Source organism: Lissotriton helveticus, chromosome 1_1 (assembly GCF_964261635.1).
Source record: "Lissotriton helveticus chromosome 1_1, aLisHel1.1, whole genome shotgun sequence".
In the NCBI taxonomy this organism is placed as follows: Eukaryota; Metazoa; Chordata; class Amphibia; order Caudata; family Salamandridae; genus Lissotriton; species Lissotriton helveticus.
Genome location: NC_136057.1, coordinates 1,417,770,305 through 1,417,788,738, shown reverse-complemented (window position 1 = coordinate 1,417,788,738; position 18,434 = coordinate 1,417,770,305). Strand labels below are relative to the sequence as shown.

The 18,434-nt window shown below is 44.1% G+C and overlaps 1 protein-coding gene across 1 annotated transcript in view; it reads left to right on the top strand.

The window, feature by feature from the left end:
- Nucleotides 1-18,434, top strand: part of LOC144764134 (potassium channel subfamily T member 2-like) — a gene marked incomplete at its 5' end in the record, with an annotated part of 1,271,238 nt that overhangs the window by 24,838 nt on the left and 1,227,966 nt on the right. The window contains one exon of the mRNA XM_078650285.1: nucleotides 3,888-3,932. Within this exon, the coding sequence (XP_078506411.1) occupies nucleotides 3,888-3,932 (45 nt within the window). The remainder of the gene's footprint in view (nucleotides 1-3,887; nucleotides 3,933-18,434) is intronic.

The following is an 18,434-nucleotide window of genomic DNA, read 5'->3' as shown; positions in this document are numbered from 1 at the left end:
GAGAAATTTGTGGCCAACCAATAAAATAGGAAGAAATCCACGGGACAAATCAGCAGAATAACCTAATTTGCAAAGTGTTTACCAAGAATGGATGCTTTTTGACCTAGTGCTGAAGACAAAGGGGTCTGCTCCTAAATCTCTAATACTAAATATACTAAAATAATTTTAATTGTACATCATAGTTATAGTTTCGTGTTCAAGACTCTTGAAAAAGCAGGTTACACAAGCAGGAAACACCTGTTGGCCGGAACATTACTGTATGTGACCACCACCCATCCCTAAAAACTCATAAAGGAGAATATTCGTGGTTGAAGTTTTTGTTCTCCTTACAGTCTGATTGTTTGTTGCATTTTATGTTACCAGGAAACTTGGCGGTGCTTCCTTTGTATATGCTGCAATGTAACATAGCCCAAGGTAGTAATATGTATGTAAATATTGCCCCAGACAGAGAGACTGAATAGTGATGTATGGCATGGATGCCCAACACAGGAAGAGTTGGTCCAGGGGTGCCACATCCATGCTAGATATTCAGGATATCTACATCAGATACATTTGCATGCTATTACTTGAATTTACAATTGTTTAGAGGTGACAGCCTTTGTGAAAATCTTGCCTGGATCTACTCCCCTGAACCTACTTTGGACACCCCTGATGTACAATGCAGCGTCAATAGAACCTTCATTGAAAAGGAAATATTTCAAGTCAGATCAAGGACATATAGTGGTCCTTTTAAGAATGTTGATCTGGAATTACTGTGCTAAAGATCCTGGCTTTTGATGTAAAGGTGTCCGTCTTTACCTGTTAACATCGTGGAAATGATTTTGAGGTGGCTCTTTGTGACTTGCTTAGTCCAGAGGAGAATTCACCACAGGAATTGTGGAAGAAAATCCAATGGTACTGAATCTATTTCTGGTACATAGTGTAGGAGCAGTAGGCGGATGTTATGGGCGCTTTTGCCCATGAAGGCTTGGTTATCCATGCAGAAGAGATTTTATGTTCATTCTTGTTCCGCCAGAGGGCAGCTGTGAGCCCACAAGACTGGTTTCACATGTCTGCTCAAATGTGATTGGCCATCTGGGCTTTTATCTGTTACAATGCAAATGTGCAACACATGCTTGTCTTATTGCTCACACTGACCACATATTGCTCACATACCTGTGCATCTGAAAGTCTCATGTGCTGGACTCTTCACACATATACCTGCACTGTTGGGCAAATGCATACCTTTTGCCTGCAATGCCTGTAGTTTGACCAACAGCTGCAAAGTGATTGTCAAAATGGAGTGACTTGTGTACTCGCAATCTGCACCTTATGACTGAACTGGACCAGTGGTTAATTTAAAAACAAACCATAATGCCAATGTCCGTCTCATTAGGCCATTGCAGCTTGTACTAACCAATGCCCCTGCCAGTGCTGTCAATTCCAGTACCGTTATAGGAAACAAGGGAACCCGAAGGTAGCACACTAGGGACCTTGGGCGTTTAGCTTATTACAAAAAACAGTGGACCCTAGTTAGTTTGGGTGATCAGGGTAAGAATAGACACAAACTGGAATAGTATTTATGTCCTTTGTCCAGCCGGACAGGAATTTATTTAGCGATGCACACAATCAGAAAGTAATGTCAAGGAGGCACAGCCCGTGACCCACAGTGAACAAGACAAAACAACAAGTATAGGCAAGAACGAGCAAATCGGTCTGTATACTTATAATCAGTGAACAGACTTGATTGTAGTTTGAGTGACCATTGTACATAGTATTCACAAGCATATTCAGTACATATGATCCTATTGTGTCGATGACGTTTCGATGCCGAAAAACAAGATAAATGGCATCATCTTCAGGACAAATATATAAATCATGTTTGTCTTGGAATTATAAACAATTGCCTTTCATGCAAGACAGATCCTTAGGCGGGGTAGGCAAGAACGAGCAAATCGGTCTAGTGTATACTTATAATCAGTGAACAGACTTGATTGTAGTTTGAGTGACCATTGTACATAGTATTCACAAGCATATTCAGTACATATGATCCTTAGGCGGGGAGGTAGTATAGGTCGAGAGAAGTGGATCGATTTGGACCAATGATAGCGTGTATTTCAGATTATCCCGCTTTTGAGTCAATTAGACCGTCCAGATCACGGCTCGAGTTGTGCCGGTTGCAGCATCGCAGGACGCGGCATCTCACGCTATCATTGGTCCAAATCGATCCACTTCTCTCGACCTGTACTACCTCCCCGCCTAAGGATCATATGTACTGAATATGCTTGTGAATACTATGTACAATGGTCAATCAAACTACAATCAAGTCTGTTCACTGATTATAAGTATACAGACCGATTTGCTCGTTCTTGCCTATACTTGTTCTTTTGTCTTGTTCTTTGTGGGTCACGGTCTGTGCCCCCTTGACATTACTTTCTGATTGTGTGCATCGCCAAATAAATTCCTGTCCGGCTGGACAAAGGACATAAATACTATTCCAGTTTGTGTCTATTCTTACCCTGATCACCCAAACTACTAGGGTCCACTGTTTTTTGTAATAAGTCAATTCCAGTACCAACACAACTACAAACCTCCACACTCCTACAAGTGTGACACTTTGGAATATTCCAGACCACCCTAAGCTATACGAATAGCCTGGGCGGCAGGTGTTGTTTTAACATTTTTTCAGTATTTTGCATTATTAAACACTAAGGGCCAGATGTAGGTTGGCAAATACCGGTCGGTAACGGCCGATTTCGGCCGTTACCGACCGTTATTTGCAAATGGAGATGTAGGGGCCTCAAAACATACAGAAACGGTAAATTTACCGATTCTGTAAAATACAGATTCGGTAAATTTATCGAATCGGTAAATACAGATGTAGGTGGCACTGAAAACAGTGCCACAGGCCATTACCGATTCGTTATTTACCATGTAATACTATTGCATGGTAAATAACAAAGTCTAGTGTACATGCACACCTTAGGGCATGTATGTGTGCCACATGGCACACAAGCCAGAAACAGGGGTGCAACAGGGTGTCAAAGTGACACCCTGTCCCCCTTGTCAAATCGGTAATTTTACCGATTCGGTAATTACCGAATCGGTATTTGCCATTGATTCCTATGGCCTTCAAGGCCCATAGGAATCAATGACAAATACCGATTCTGTAATTACAGAATCGGTAAATACCGAATCCTACCGATTCGCTTTTGATACAGAATAATTACCTTCATTAGATTTACCGATTCATGAATACCGAATCGGTAAAATTCGGTATTTATGAATCGGTAAATCTAATTTACCTACATCGGGCCCTATGTTGTTGTGCTCACCTCAAAATTAGGCATACAGTGCCATCATGTGGTAGCCTGTCATAAGTGCTGACGTTTAGAATTAAGCACCGGTGCCAGCCACCAGCAAACACTGGCTCATATTAAGCAATGAATTAGACTAGGGCTGGTGTGTCCTGGGTATCACAGCAGCATGAAGATACACATTGTTTAATTAGCTAGTCTTTTAGTCTATTGTCTTTTTACTTATTTAATCCTCAACCTGGTGTCTACTTTTCCTAAAGGGCCCCTTCCTTGCAGGGTCACCGCTCCAGTAGGAAAGCCCCACCCGGGTCACAAAGGCTTTAACAGTTGACAGAATCCATGTAATTTGCATCTGACTTGTGAACTGCTATGTCCGTGGGTGCATTGTCCACATCCTTTGCCAGGCATCCTGTAAAATGTGTACATTTGCAAAATGTGTATATATGTCAAATCAATCTGTTTAAATGCAGGTTACAAAACTACAAACATATTTAAATGTTTACTGTATTACTTCACTGACTCTTAGATGAAATACCTAATTAGCAAGACCCATGGATGTTGACATTGGTATTTGTGATCTTTTGCCTTCAGAGGACTCCTATGGGAAGCAACTGCAGGGATAGTGCTTAGCAGGAGGTATGCAAAGTTTGATTAATTTGCTTTTGCATTGTTGCACACAATTACTTTAAATTATTCTTAGTTACGTGATATGCAAATTCATCATTTGGTGCTATATTTTAAATGTCAGTTTTTGGAACAGGGTTAAACAAGAGCACCATGAACAACAGTCACTCCTGTTATTTGGTTCCTGTGTTTCTGCTGTAAAGTTTTACTGCAATTTACTATGAAATGCGCCATTCGTTGTAGATTTCTACTGCGAACGACACGTAATTACGCGTAGTAGTGTAATTTTGCAATTTGAAAATTTCATGCAACAAGCCTAATGTGAAATTCCTGCAATTACACTAATTAGGCTGGCATAATTTAAATTCTGTCCACGCCTAACACTAAGAGTATAAATCACAATTGAGTTTTCAACTCTGTTTTACAATATTTAGAGACTGTTTAAGATTTCCCAAATTAATCCTGCATAGGATTCAGCAGAGTATCTAAGCCTCCTGGACTATTTTGACTAAAGCAATACTTTTCCCAAATATTCTAGGGGTGGTGTGAGAATACTAAATTATCAGTTCTAGCATATGCAAAACTCGGGAAACACCCTTTACATCGCGGTGATTACACCTCGATGCAGATGCGATGCATTTGCAACGCAGCCTTTATAACGCAAGAGTTACATTGACTTGCGCTGGATGGCGCTATAACCTAAGGAATAGTAAGATTTACTATTCCAACACCTTCCCTACCGTATGTAGACTGGTGTTGGAATAGTAAATATTACTATTCCTAAATCCAGCGCCCTCCAACGCAAGTTGTTGTAACGACTTGCGTTGTAAAGACTGCGATGTAACATACCGCGATCATTTTGATCGTGTTGTTACATCACATATTCGCAAAACTTCAGCTCTCTGAGGACAAAACTGAATTCCAGACACTCAAAAACTTTAGAGTCTATAGGCCTGATTTCGAGTTTGGCGGACGGCTTCACAAACATGATGGATTTCCTTTCCGCCTTATTACAATTGCCTCATACTCCCTAATGCACTTGTAGTTGTCATTAGCACATAAACTGATAATCAGTCTGAATTTATGTTAAAGCACAGACGTCTCGGTCAGCCCCTTTTACCTTAGCCCTAGTGAGAGTCTTAATGTACTCAAGGCCGACTTTAGCACTGATGGTGCCCAGTGCGACAATCATTTTTGGTGCCCCACCTCCTCTTCGGATTCCCTCACTACCACCCTACAAACGTGCCCCTCATCTCTCCATATCCCCTCTCTCACATACATTTCATTTGTTATTAAGCAGTGGTAAAGGCTGGCTTTACTAATCCACCCAGGTATCAGGGCCGGCTCTAGGCTCATGGTGGCCCTGGGCAGGGAGCGTAGGTAGGGGGCCCGGAAGAGGGGTCCGGGCGGGGCGGAGCGCGCAGGCCAGTAAAGAGGGGAGGGGGTCATGGTGTTTGAAGTGGAACAGAGCCGGAGGCCGCCAAATCCATGCCAGGGGCCACCACGCAAATATGTATCCATCCTCAGAGGATTAATATATTAAGGATATATATTGGCGTGGTGGCCCCTGGGGTTTGGTGGCCCTGTGCAGGTGCACAGCTTGCACATGCCTAAAGCCGGCCCTGCAGGTATCCATAATAAATACAGCTCTGTTCTTTGAAACAGGCATATTAACCCTCTGCGCTACTTTATTGTGAGTTATAGCTGCCTCTAGACAAAACTCTGGTCTCTCTCTCCAGCGATAACATTTTTCACAGGAATTATCTTGACATTTTTATTGCTGCCTGAAAGCTGGAGTACAAGTAACTCTGAAGCAGGTGCTTTTAAATCTTAAGTTATTGGTAAACACAGCGCACCCCCTGAGGTCAGTGCCCACCCTCCAGGTCTCTGCCCAGTGCGGCCGCACCGGTAGCACTGCCCTAAAGCCGGCCCTTAAATGCACTTGTAAGTAGGTGAAAGGGATATATCCGTCACATTATTCACAGAGTATTTTGCTGCCAAACCAGTGCTTTAAATGGGCCGGTACTGTCCGGTGCGGAGTACCAGCACTTTTTCATTTTGAGAGGAAGAGTACCAGCACTTCTCAAGAGAAATGCGATACTTTTAATAGGAGAGTACCAGCACTTCTCAGAAACAAGAAGGTACTCTGGTACAGAGTACCTTCACTTCTATTTTTCCATTCCAAGCACTGTGCCAAACTATAAATCATGCCCTATGTGGCGGAAGCCAACCTTAGATCTTGACTTTTCCAACCCTGCCTGATGGCTTTCAAGTTATAAAGCATTGGTTGCACTGTATCGAAAAGTAGTTGTGCGTTCAAAAGACTCCTTCAACCCACTCTCTCTCCCTGGTACCTATAATTCACTGCCCCTCCGCCGCCCACCCTCCCCTGCTCCTGACAAATGGCTGCTGTGTCACTGCTGCGAGACACGGTGGTTGACTCACAGCTTTAATTTATGTCAAAACGTCCCTAAGCGGGGGCTCCCGCTGCGAGGCTGACAGCGGATCTGGTCGCCCAGTTGCAATTTCCCCAGCCGGGGCTGTGGACGAGAATGTAATTTGCAGGGAAAACAAGGCAGAGTTGCTGACGCGCGCGCCGCGTGGGTGCTGTCCATGGTTCTGGACTTCGAGCTGGCCCCTCTCGCTGCCTTTCGGCCCATGTACACCGTTTGGAATTTGGGATCACAGTCAAATGAAAGTGGGCTGCAAAAGTGTAAGTGCCAGAGCGGCCGTGTTGGTAGAAGCTTCCCTCAGGTGTGTCTGCGGTGAGACAAACACCTGCTGTTTGATCTCACTTCGTGTCTGTCTCAGTGAGACAGAGGATAATCGACTAGGGATGTATGACATTACAACGCATGGTTTTACCACGCATGCCTTTACATCGCAGTTTTTACAACGCATGCTGTTACAACGCATAGCGTTAAGGGGTGCTGGATAGTGAATAGTTTAATTTACTATTCCAACTCCAGTCCCCGTGGATAGTAGGGAAGGTGTTGGATAGTAAATTAAATCTATTCCCTATCCTAGAGCGCCCCCCAGCGCTATGTGTTGTAATAACATGTGTTGTAATAGTTGCGTTGTAAAGGCACTGCGTGGTAAAAGTTGCGTTGTAAAGGATGTTCCCCATCGACTAGTGTACATGAACCTGGATTCTGGGATATTGCACGCTCCATCTTAAGGTGAAAGTCTTCCAGAGGGCATGTGTGTGGACGGACTCCGGTTATTCACTTATCTGCCGCAATGGTTTGAAGCATGCCTGGTTGACAGAACCCAATACACAAAACGTGTAGCTTCATTTTGACGCCCACTACTGTCCATTCTGGTTCAAGGATCCATCCACGCCCCCTACTCTTCAATTGTTACGTTTAGCTCATGAGTGTTGTCTTCTCAGAAGTGTCGACTTCCACCAATAAGTTGACGACACACAGCTGTACCTCAGCATCAGCAGCATTGATAATATTGGCGCTCTCACCCAATGCTTATTTGATGTTAAACTATGAATGTCCCAGATTAATTGAAAACACAACCTAAAAAAAGACAGTTTTTTTTGTACGCACCCGTCCAATAGAAGCCTGAACCCTGTTGTTCGAAATTAAAATCCCTACCAATCACGTTGCTTCACGATAGAGAAATTACTTAACGTTGATTGTCATGTTAAGGGAACCGTGGGAAGAGCAATATTTCATCTCAAGCTGCTCTTTAACATCAGGCATTTAATCTGCAAACAGTATTCAAGTCTGGAGTACAGCTCTGGAGACATCACGCAGCGAGGTCAGCAGCCCTCTGTTAACTAGACTTCTTCAGACATGCTTAACCCTTCTCAAAGCTATCCTTCGCTCTGCGGCCAGGCTGATTACCTATTCGAGAAAATCTGATAGAATTGCTCTGGTTCTAGCCTCCTTCACTTGGCTGTCTCTTAAAGCATCCTCTACATATTGGAGAACATGTCTCAAATATAAGCCCTTGCACCTACATTCTCCCAAATACTCTGTCAAAACGTGACAGATATCCCATCTCCCTCATTACTAGTGCGATGGGCTATAATGAACTTGTAATACTGCGGACGGGATATTGGAAGCTTGTGATGGAGCATCGCGTCTGCCAAACTCTAAATAAGGCCCTTATTCATAAACTCCAGACCTCCAAATACAGATTGAAGGAACATCTACTAACACACTAGCAGTCCCCTCTAGATTGACTATTGTTTTCTCTGCATTACCATCCTTGTCCGTCGTTAATTTCTTTAATATTTTATTCACCCTGCTACCTTTTACATGCCTGTGCTTTACCATCGTTCCTCTTTGTCGGACCTCCAGTACAGATTGTACATATATTTCCATTAATACCAGTCTGTATTTTAAGAATTGTTTTGCTTTGCAATTGCTATGTATGTCCCTCACTATGTTGCACAGATACTCGCTGGCCTTACTCGGTATATATCTTATATTCAATGCCGACCTCAGTTGTACTAGCTGGATCCTCTACGCTTATGTCAGTTCCTGGGTGTCCGGCAGTACTCTTTAAAAATAATAAATGCATAAATATATATGCTCTATTGGCTGTACCTATGGGCTCTGTGATATTTATCCCTCCCTTCCAAGTGGCCATTCCTGTGCATGCAAATGCTCTCTTCAGTTTTGCTTTCTCTGTCTTCCCGTATGTATTCACATTGACTCTTTGGTATTTCTTTCTTTATCTTCCACTTTGCGTTAAATTGGACACTGGCACATTTCTTTCTCTACTTTCCAGTGCGGATGTATGACGTTACAACACATACTTTTACCACGCATACCTTTACAATGCATTTTTTACAACGCAACATCCATTACAACGCATGCCATTACAACGCATGCCATCACAACACATTTTTAAAAACTACCTTTACAACGCATTCCATTACAACGCATACTACCTTCACAACGCATACCATTACAACGCATAACATTACATTGCATGTATGATAAGTCTTGGATAGTGTAGGGGTAAACATTACTATTCTAACTCCAGGGGGGGTGCAACAGTAGGGTAAGTGTTGGATAGTGTAGGGGTAAAAATTACTATTCTAACTCCAGGGGGTGCAACAGTAGGGTAAGTGTTGGATAGTGTAAGGGAACTATGCGTTGTGATGGTATGCGTTGTAATGGTATGCGTTGTAATGACTGCATTGTAATGACATGCGTTGTAGTGTCATGCATTGTAGTGTCATGCGTTGTAATGGTTGCGTTGTAATGGCATGCGATGTAATGGATGTTGCGTTGTAAAAGTTTCGTTGTAATGGTAGTGCGTTGTAAATGTTGCTTTGTAAAGGTTGTTTCCCTTCTAGTGCACATGCATGTGGGCTCCAGTACAATGTTCTCTCTCTAATACTGGCCAGTGTGCGTATTCATGGCCTCAAGGATGTTCCACTTTCTAGCTCCCGGTGAACGAAAAGTGGGTCCGAGAATATATCTTCCGCTGTCTTCTAGTGCACGTGCTCCTAGGCTTTGGATAATGTATTTCTTTAACGTGTTGTGCTCATTCATGAAGACTCTGAGATAGTTCTTCCTACCTTTTTATTTGCCAGTGTGTTTGTGCATGAACTCTACCATCCTTCTTTCTCGGTCTTACTGTGTGCATGTGATATTTCTCACTACGTTCTTCTTTGACAATTCATGTGCACATGGACTCTAGGATACTTCCTTCAACATCTCCTGGGGCTCGTGTATTTGACGTGTACATGCCTGGCAGATTTTCTTATAAACTGCGAATTACCAGCGTATGTCAACATAGACTCTCAGATATATTTCTCTCTCCGCCCTTTGTTGCATGAAGATGCTAAGGTAGTGCTAGTTTGATCATTGTGTATGAGCTGCATGCTCTTTATGTTTATCTCTTTAATATCTAGTTCACATGGGCTCTGAGACATCCTCCCTCTCTGAGGTATTTCCTTCTCCCATATCTAGCACCTCCCAATTTATTGCCTGTGGTACAGGCGAGAACTTATCTTGCTTTGTGGTCCTATCTGTAAATTGTATAAATTCTCCCGAAGGATGCACCGTCGTCCCTGTATCAAGGCCGTCTGAACTCCACTTGACAGCCTTGGAATAAAAGCAATAGTGTTTGCCCATAGACTGGAGGAAGAAACGATTCTGTGGGAATTAGAGCTTACTCATTAACACTGTCCATCCAATAACTTAAAATGGTGTATGATGAAGAACTGGACACGGAGGATGACCGTTAAATTGTATCCAAGGAGGCACTGTTGAGACTACTATGGACGAAAAATGATATAACAAATATGCAGTTTAAGATCACAGCTGTAAAAAGTCACTTTAAGAGAAGCTGTAGGATGTTGAATCCATAGAGTTGATGTGCCGAAACCCAACAATTGTCTAAAGGACACCGAAACACATATCTGTATTATTCAGTTTATCTCAAAACTTGAGATGGCTCCACCTAAAGTACTCCATAGGATGCAGACTCCCTCAAGGTTCAGTTCACCAAAACCCCAAAATGATCCATAAGATGCAGAATCACTGAAGTCTCAATGTGCTTAAACCAAAAGAATATCTAGAGGATGCTGAGGCAGAAAAGGCTCACCACATGACAGAAAGAGTAATTCTATGATGCCAAATAACTGAAGACTGCATGTGCTGAACGTCAAAGAAATTATTTATGTTTATTGGGCAACCCAATATACCCTTGTAGGCTTGGGTATCAAAATGTTTTATCAAGTAATGGTGCCTACAAGGGATTTTATTTAGATATATGAAAACAATACTTCACAGTATCACGTATGAGTGCCCAAAATAGTGGCCTCAAACACATGAATTCTGAATATCAATTTGTGCAATAAAAAACAAATAGCTCAAAACAGGAAATGGGCGTATTCTTTTTTTGTTGAAGTTTAGAATCAAATAAATCAAGGGTGCAAAAATATTCTCATAGACAAGAGTGACAGAGGTTAACAATCATTTAGTAAAGTATCTGCTTGTCACTCTTGTAGATTACCCTTTTCTAATACCTATTTACAAAGAAATTTCCCTGAACATTGGGCACAAATTTCCCGTACAGCGCTGTTATTTCATAGATGAAAATGGGTATGTTGGTCGACGTTTCGGTTTTGTTGTGTTGTACATCTATAAGACCATCTTCAGGACAGATAATTCTTATGTAGAAAAACAGATCAATGTAGAACCTTAAGGTAATTGGTTCTGTAAGAGTATTTAAATTTGTGCCACAGAATCTCCATGATAAATTGGCATGAAGTTAGACAAGGCGCAGTGAAGTAAGCATCTTTGATATTTTATGTCACCATCAGGAATCAGAATATGGGTTACGGCGTTTGTATCGTAGCGGAGTGTCATCTCTTTTTAGCGTCCAGCATGGTGCTTGATCAATTATACAAACTCCATGACCCATAGGCTGATTCCTGACAGCGCCATAACATATCAAAGGTGATAACTTCACTGTGCCTCGTCTAACATCATGCTGTTCATGTCCTTTTCTAAAACTTCCATATTAAAAAAATACAAGCGCAAGTAGGGCTTGACACGATGGTGGCTTGCTAGTATAGAGGATGCCATATGTTGTTGTTCCACACCTATTGCTTTAATGGAGCCACCTCGCCCCTGGCAAGGATTTGAAGCAACAATTAGGTTGCACAATATGATGTAAAACATCCTTGGATTCCATTAGAATATTTTAAGACTGTTATTGTTCTTCTACTTCTGATTATTATTCGTTTTCTTATTATTTTTATTTTTATTTTTATTCTTATCCTTAATCATATTCTTATCCCCGCGCGCCCGTTTCCAGCTGGGCTCCTCTCCCTGCCGGCCCCGCCCCCATCTACTGCATCTATTTAGTGGCTCTCTGCCCTTCCCTCGGCGGATTTGCTATTCTGACCGAGCCACGCCACTCACCACGGACCTCCTCTGAGTCAGCCTGCTGAACCGCTGCTGCTCGCCGGACCCGCTGCGCGGGTCCCGCTTCGCGGTGTCAGCGGCTGTTTGTATTTTTGCAAGGGCTTTCAGCTGGTGACCGGCAGGGCTGCGAGGAAACTGCGGGTGGACTCCACGGACCAGGAGTCCCCGCGCGCCCGTTTCCAGCTGGGCTGCTCTCCCTGCCGGCCCCGCCCCCTTTGTAACCCGTGGACATTATTAAGAGGTGTGGTCATACCCGCGGCGCGGGAGCGCGCGGGAGAAGCCCGGGACAAGGGCGGGACCGTCTGTGGCCGTCCGGGGCCGTAGGAGGCCGGGCTGGGCCAGGTTATTGACACTTTGTACTGTATTTATTGCCAGCCTATCCTATTGTGTTTTTAAATAACTGTTGAAGGGTTCTGTTATGAGTCAGTCTGCCCCCCCTGGTGTAGGGAACTCGGTTCTCGGTCCACTTGATAAATTTTTTAAAAAATCTACAAAGGAACTTGATATGGACTTACTCCTAGCCGAACGAAGAGCCGAGCATCGTCGCTCAATTGAGCATCTGAAGAGAAATTCAATGCAGTCTTTAACTGTCTCGAATTTCACCCATGATATGGTTGGGGATGGGCAGAGTTTAATTGATGCTGATGTCACTGACATCAATCAAAGCCCGAGTATATTTAGATTTCCAACTATCTCTCCGCTCTGTGTTAATACTACTAGTGGCGACCGGCTAGGTTGCCCGCCGGTCGACCACTCTAGCTTTGTGGAGTCTAACATCCCCTCGACCAATCTTATTGACTTGGATTCATGCTCCACGCTGCCCTCCCCTCCACAGTTTGGTTTGGCACCAGGAGATGGTATATCCCCCAAGAGTGGATGTAACAGTAGAGCCAAACCTGTTGTGGCCAAAAGGGCTGCGCAATCACCACCTAGAAAAAGAAGGAGGAAGGGGGGAGTAAAAAGAAAAGGATATAGTGGTCGACCTCCTACACCAGCACCACTATCACCACAACGGGCAGTAGAATTGGCCCCTCCATCTATTACAGAGCCTAAGGCTTTAGATATACAGGGATTGGAGTCCAATGAAATATGTAGTGAAGGGGTTCAGGAGGTGTCTCTTGCCAATCTAGAGAAGCTTATTAAATCGTATATGCTTCCTGTGTTGGAGCGTGTTAGGATACTGGGGGACAAACTGGATCGTTTGCTGGTGACAGTCGAACCCACCCACGCTCCTAGTGGAGAAAAGGTAAAGGGACCCTCCAAGTTAACTCAGGGTATATCGCACGTTGCTGCTAACGTGATTACCTCTTCCAATAGAGCTAATAAACATGTCTCTACTAATGAGAAGGCTTCTGCAAATAACAAAGCATTGGTTTCAGCAGATAAACAACCCCCTGTAGCTAGTACTGCTATAACTCACGCTAGGGTGGGTGTAAATAACAAACCCCCTGAGAAGGTGGGTGTATCTCAGCAAAGGACTGGGGCGATTAAATCCGCCATTCCCACTAGTAAAACTAGTAGACCCCTCCCACATAAGAAAAATGTTGATCTGCCCCCGGACTCTACGAATTATGTTATCGTTTTGACGGGTGTGCCTCCACTTGCGGAAGGGGACAGGGAAAACTATGCTAGTTTAAAAAATAAAGTCATCTTCTGGCTGAAAACAAATAGGCCCCTTCCTTCACATCTAAATGGGGACATTGTTACAGTCAGAAGATGCCGGTGGGTAGGGGTACGCCCCAAGGACATAGAGGGGGATATAGTTATTATTAACTTTAGGGACCACAAAGTCGTATCCCATCTCTCAGACTGGTATGTAGGTAATAATGAGGGTGGGATCTCAACTAGGAACCTCACCTATTTCTACCCTGAGACTTTGCTTAAACCTCCAGATCATCCACCAGTTATTAATAGCAATAATACCAATAACCTCCTTAAATGGACCAATTTCACCCCAAATTTCCATGGTTTTCAGTTTAATCCGGAGGTGCAGTATCGATCTTATATCCAATCAAATTACAATTGCCCTGACCAGACGCCGGGTTGGGCTAAGATCAATACCCAGTTTAAGGGTCCTCCAGTGCTACCTCCAGTCTTACATGACTCTTTATTCCCCAATAGGCCTCAGTATCCACCTGTTTCCAGAGCATTTGATCCTATTCAGACTCAGCAGTACCCAAGTTTTTTCCCAACACATTCCTCTTCAAATATGTCTACTCAGCCTAAGGAGTCTTGGAAGATCCCTCTGAGAAACCTTTACGATCCATTATCCTGGCTGGCGACCAATGATTGACCAGCACCCCAACCTGGGGGTGTTGTCTCCAACTCAGAGTGTGGGGGGGGTAGAAGTTCTGGGTACTCCACCCTATGCTGTTGAGAAAGGGGTGTTCAATGAGGTCTCTTCATTGGTTGAACTTTCCCTGCAACCCTATGAACAACTCCCCAAGGATACAACAGTCCAGTGTGCTCAAGGTTGTGTTAAGGGTACTATTTTGGGATGTTGGAATGTGGCGGGTATAGAATCCTGTTTATGTATACCTGACTGGGCTGACTTCATCAGTAATGGTGATATTTGGTCTTTTCAGGAGACATGGTCAACCCATCCAGTTTATTTTCAAGGATTTCTGTGCTTTAACAAACCCGCAGTTAGAGGCCAAAGAGGTAGAGCAATGGGGGGCCTCACCGTTTGGGTTCGCCAAGCTGCAGGGGTTTCTGTGAAGGAAATTTATATTGATTGTCCTGATATCCTTATAGTTAATTTGAAATTTAATAGTGGGTTGGACGTCTTGCTGTTTAATGTCTATGCCAGAGGAACCGCGGGTGGTCGTGTATCTTCCACCCTAACACGTTTAGACGAATTCCTTGGCTCTACAAATTCAGTGGGTCAGGTGGTTGTAATGGGTGATTTTAATATTTGCTTTGAACCTTTAAGTGGAGAAGACGGGATGTTAACTGAGGACGAAGATTTGATGTGGGGTATTCCCCAACTTGAGCTTCCTCCTATTGCTAAGTGGTCCCAATGTGCTACCTTTGTCAAAGGTTTATGTCTGAATTGGGGGTTGCGCGCTCTAAACGGCCGCACCAGATCGGACAGACTGGGCAGCCCAACATTTTTCAACGGCAGGCATAGTAGTCGAATTGATTATATCTTAGTTGATATGTCCCTGTGGCCCTTGGTGACGGACATGGCAATTAGACCACGTCCTGAAAGTGATCACGAACCACTCATCGCTGAACTGAAGGACTTTAGTTTTGCTGGGCCTATTGTGCGACACTCTAATCCCGTCCAAGGGGCCGTTGCATTAACTAATGATATGAGGAGGGTTCGTTGGCCAAGGGTTGCCGTTGATGGGAGTGCACGTAGTAAAATAAGAACACTGGTTTCAAGTTCGCTAAGGGAACTAGAGAAGTGTGTTGATTCGAATCAGACATATCCTAATATTTTAGACGTTCATGCAAGCCTGTTTGCATCCCTAAAGAAACTATTCGTTAAAATTGTAGCTAAAAAGGGCTTAGGTAAGACGAGGAAGCCTGTGAACTGGTTTAATGAAAATTGTGCCAATTCCCACTCAACCCTGTTTAGGGCATTAAAATCTAGGAATCCAGCCCTTATTAAATCCAGCAGGAAGGCTTATAACCAAGCTAAACGGAGGGCTAAAGCCGCATGGGATGACGAGCGCTGGGCTCTCCTTGTTGATGCCTGCGGCTCTAGGAACCTCACGCAATTTTGGCACCTCCTCAAGTGGGGACAGTGCCAGGACGATCGTCCTAGTCCTGCTTCTGTTGACCCTCATGCTTGGGTGTCTTATTTTGAGGAACAGTTTAGGTGTGTTAGGGTGGGGGTTGCTCCCATTGGTTGGCCATTGACTAGTGACATCCTTGTGTTTTCTGCTAAAGAGGTTGAAAACGTTTTGAATGCCATCCCTAGGGGCAAAGCGCCCGGCCCGGACTGCATCCCAGCAGATATTTTCCAAGAGGACCGGGACCTATGGGTTCCTTATCTTCTGTATTTGGCAAACTCTTTGGCTAGGGGTGGAAAGGTTCCTGATTCATGGGCTGGTGCTGAGATCCTGCCCATCTTCAAGAAGGGTGATCGGTCGGTTCCTTCCAACTACCGGCCGATCAGCCTTATTGATGCGGTACAGAAGATAGTTTCTCGCCTTGTCTTATCTAGGGTCCAGGCATGGATTGAGGAATTTAATGTACTCACTCCTCTCCAAGCTGGGTTTAGACCTCACGTAAGCACCCTGGACCAGGCTTTTCGTTTCATGCTTTTACACTGGAAGACGGTCACCCTGGGCAAAGGAAACTTATTTGCGGCATTCGTAGACCTTCGGTCTGCGTTTGACCTTGTCCCGAGGGCTGGGCTCTGGAATAGCCTTCTAGAAATGGATATGCCTCCCTCTTTGGTCCGCATTATAGTTAATCTCCACACAGAGACCTATGCCTTTGTAAGATGGGGCAAACCTGGTGAGGTGACTAAGAAATTCCCTGTGTCGAAAGGTGTCAGACAGGGATGCGTTTTGGCACCAACCTTGTTTTCTCTATACATTAATAGAGTTACCAAGTACTTCGACGGATTTCCCACTGATGCTCCGAGTTTGGCTGGCATGAAAATCCCCCTGCTCATGTTCGCTGACGACACTCTCCTGATTTCACGAACCCGACAGGGCCTCCAGCATGCACTGTCGAGGTTTGAGAGTTTCTGCAGCGAACATGAGCTCGAGGTGAACGTAGCCAAAACCAAATTCATGGTGATGAGGGGGCACAAGCAGGTCAACGCGAGGGTTGTTATGGGGGACACCCCCCTGGAGCAGACCAAGTACTTCACCTATTTGGGAGTTACTTTCAGTGACACCCTTAGTTGGACACATCAGATTGAGCTCATGACCCTGAAACATCAGCAGCTGGGCGGAGCCTTGATTAAGGAACACAAGGGGTCATTCACGAAGCCCATGTCACCGCTGATGAAGATCTATGGAGGGAAGGTACTGTCAGCGGTGTTATATGGAGCAGAGCTCTGGGGTGGAAGTAATCTGGATTCCCTGAAACATGCCCAAAATAGGTTTATAAGGATGGCAACAGGTCTGCCCCAGTCAACTCCTTTACTCCCTTTATTATTTGATTTGGGCTGCCACTCGGTGGTTGACTATGCCAAATATCGGCCCTTATCATTTTGGCGACGCCTGTGGACGACGCCTGATTTACACCATTACGCGGAAGCATGCCTGGAGGTAAAAAATAGTCCTGGAGCCACCAAAATTGGTTGGTTTAAAGATCTTAGGGCCACCTTACTATCTTTGGGCCTTAACGAGTTGTGGTTTTCGCCCGAGACAGCCAAATTCCCATCAAAAAATGAGCTAAAAAAATGCTATTGGGAATGGGTGACGCACAACATTTTCTTAAATACGAGTACGAGCAGTCTTTCTGGCCAATTTATGGTTCATAAAGATTCTCCTAGGTTAGAAAGGTATTGGGAAACCATCACCAAACCACTGGACCGCAAACTTTTTTTTCAATTCAGATGTGGTACTCTCCCTCTGGGGGATTTCACTAAAAAGTGGGGAACGGGCAGTTTGGGGCACTGTGCTAACTGTCAGGGCACAGGGGAAAGTCTCTCTCACCTTTTGTATGTGTGCCCCCTATACACAGCACCTAGAACCAAGTGGCTCATACCAATATGTAGACTGCTAGGTACCAGATCAGCTGCTGAAGCCTTGAGACTGTTAAAAACTAATCTGGATCCATTTATTGTTGTGGGGGTTGCTAAGTTTCTTGGGTGGGCATGGGTGATTAGATGTAGGTTTATTAAACACAATACAGCAGAGACTGCTTAAACTTTTTATATGTATTTTGATAATATGGTATACATGACAATATTTTAAATTTTTGTATAGTTCTGTATGAAGTCAACTCGATGCTGATAATTTAATACTGGTTTTATATGTTTTTGTGCAATTGTATTTATGTCTTTTATGATGAATCAATCGAATAAAGACTTCTTGAGTGAGTGATGTCAGGAACAGCCTGAAACCACCTACTGGTGTGGACTTGTAAAAATCACAAACTGTCTGCAAACTTAGTTCAAGTATGATGCTAAAACAACCAGTCACTTTGCCAAGATTTCTTTACCAGAATCTAGAGTCTTCTGTAAGACAAGAAACGTTCTCTGTTCAGGTGCAGGGTTATACTCTTCTTGCCAGGCCTGGTACCAGAAACCTGGGATCTTTTCTTTAGACTCCCTGGACTCTGCTCCAAGAGGGAGAGAGCTAACAACTGCTCAAGGGGGGCAGAGGAGGAGTCTCACTGTGAGGGAGATGTTGGTGAGTAGTGGGGCCATGTAGACCTGGGGAGAAGTCGAAGATGTCTGACAGAGAAATTCTTCTGTACTCCAAGATTGGGTTATGCCTGCAACTCCCCTTTTCCAGATTCAGTACCAGAAAACTAGGGAGTGCTCCAGCTTGCCAAGAGGAGCTGTCTCGGGCATGCCCGTTGGCGCTTGCAGACCTAGCATACTAATGGAGACAACCAAGGACACAAGGTTCTGTACAAGGGTGAGATACCTGCATTGGGACTGTTTTATTAGGAACTCTGGAGATGCATCAGC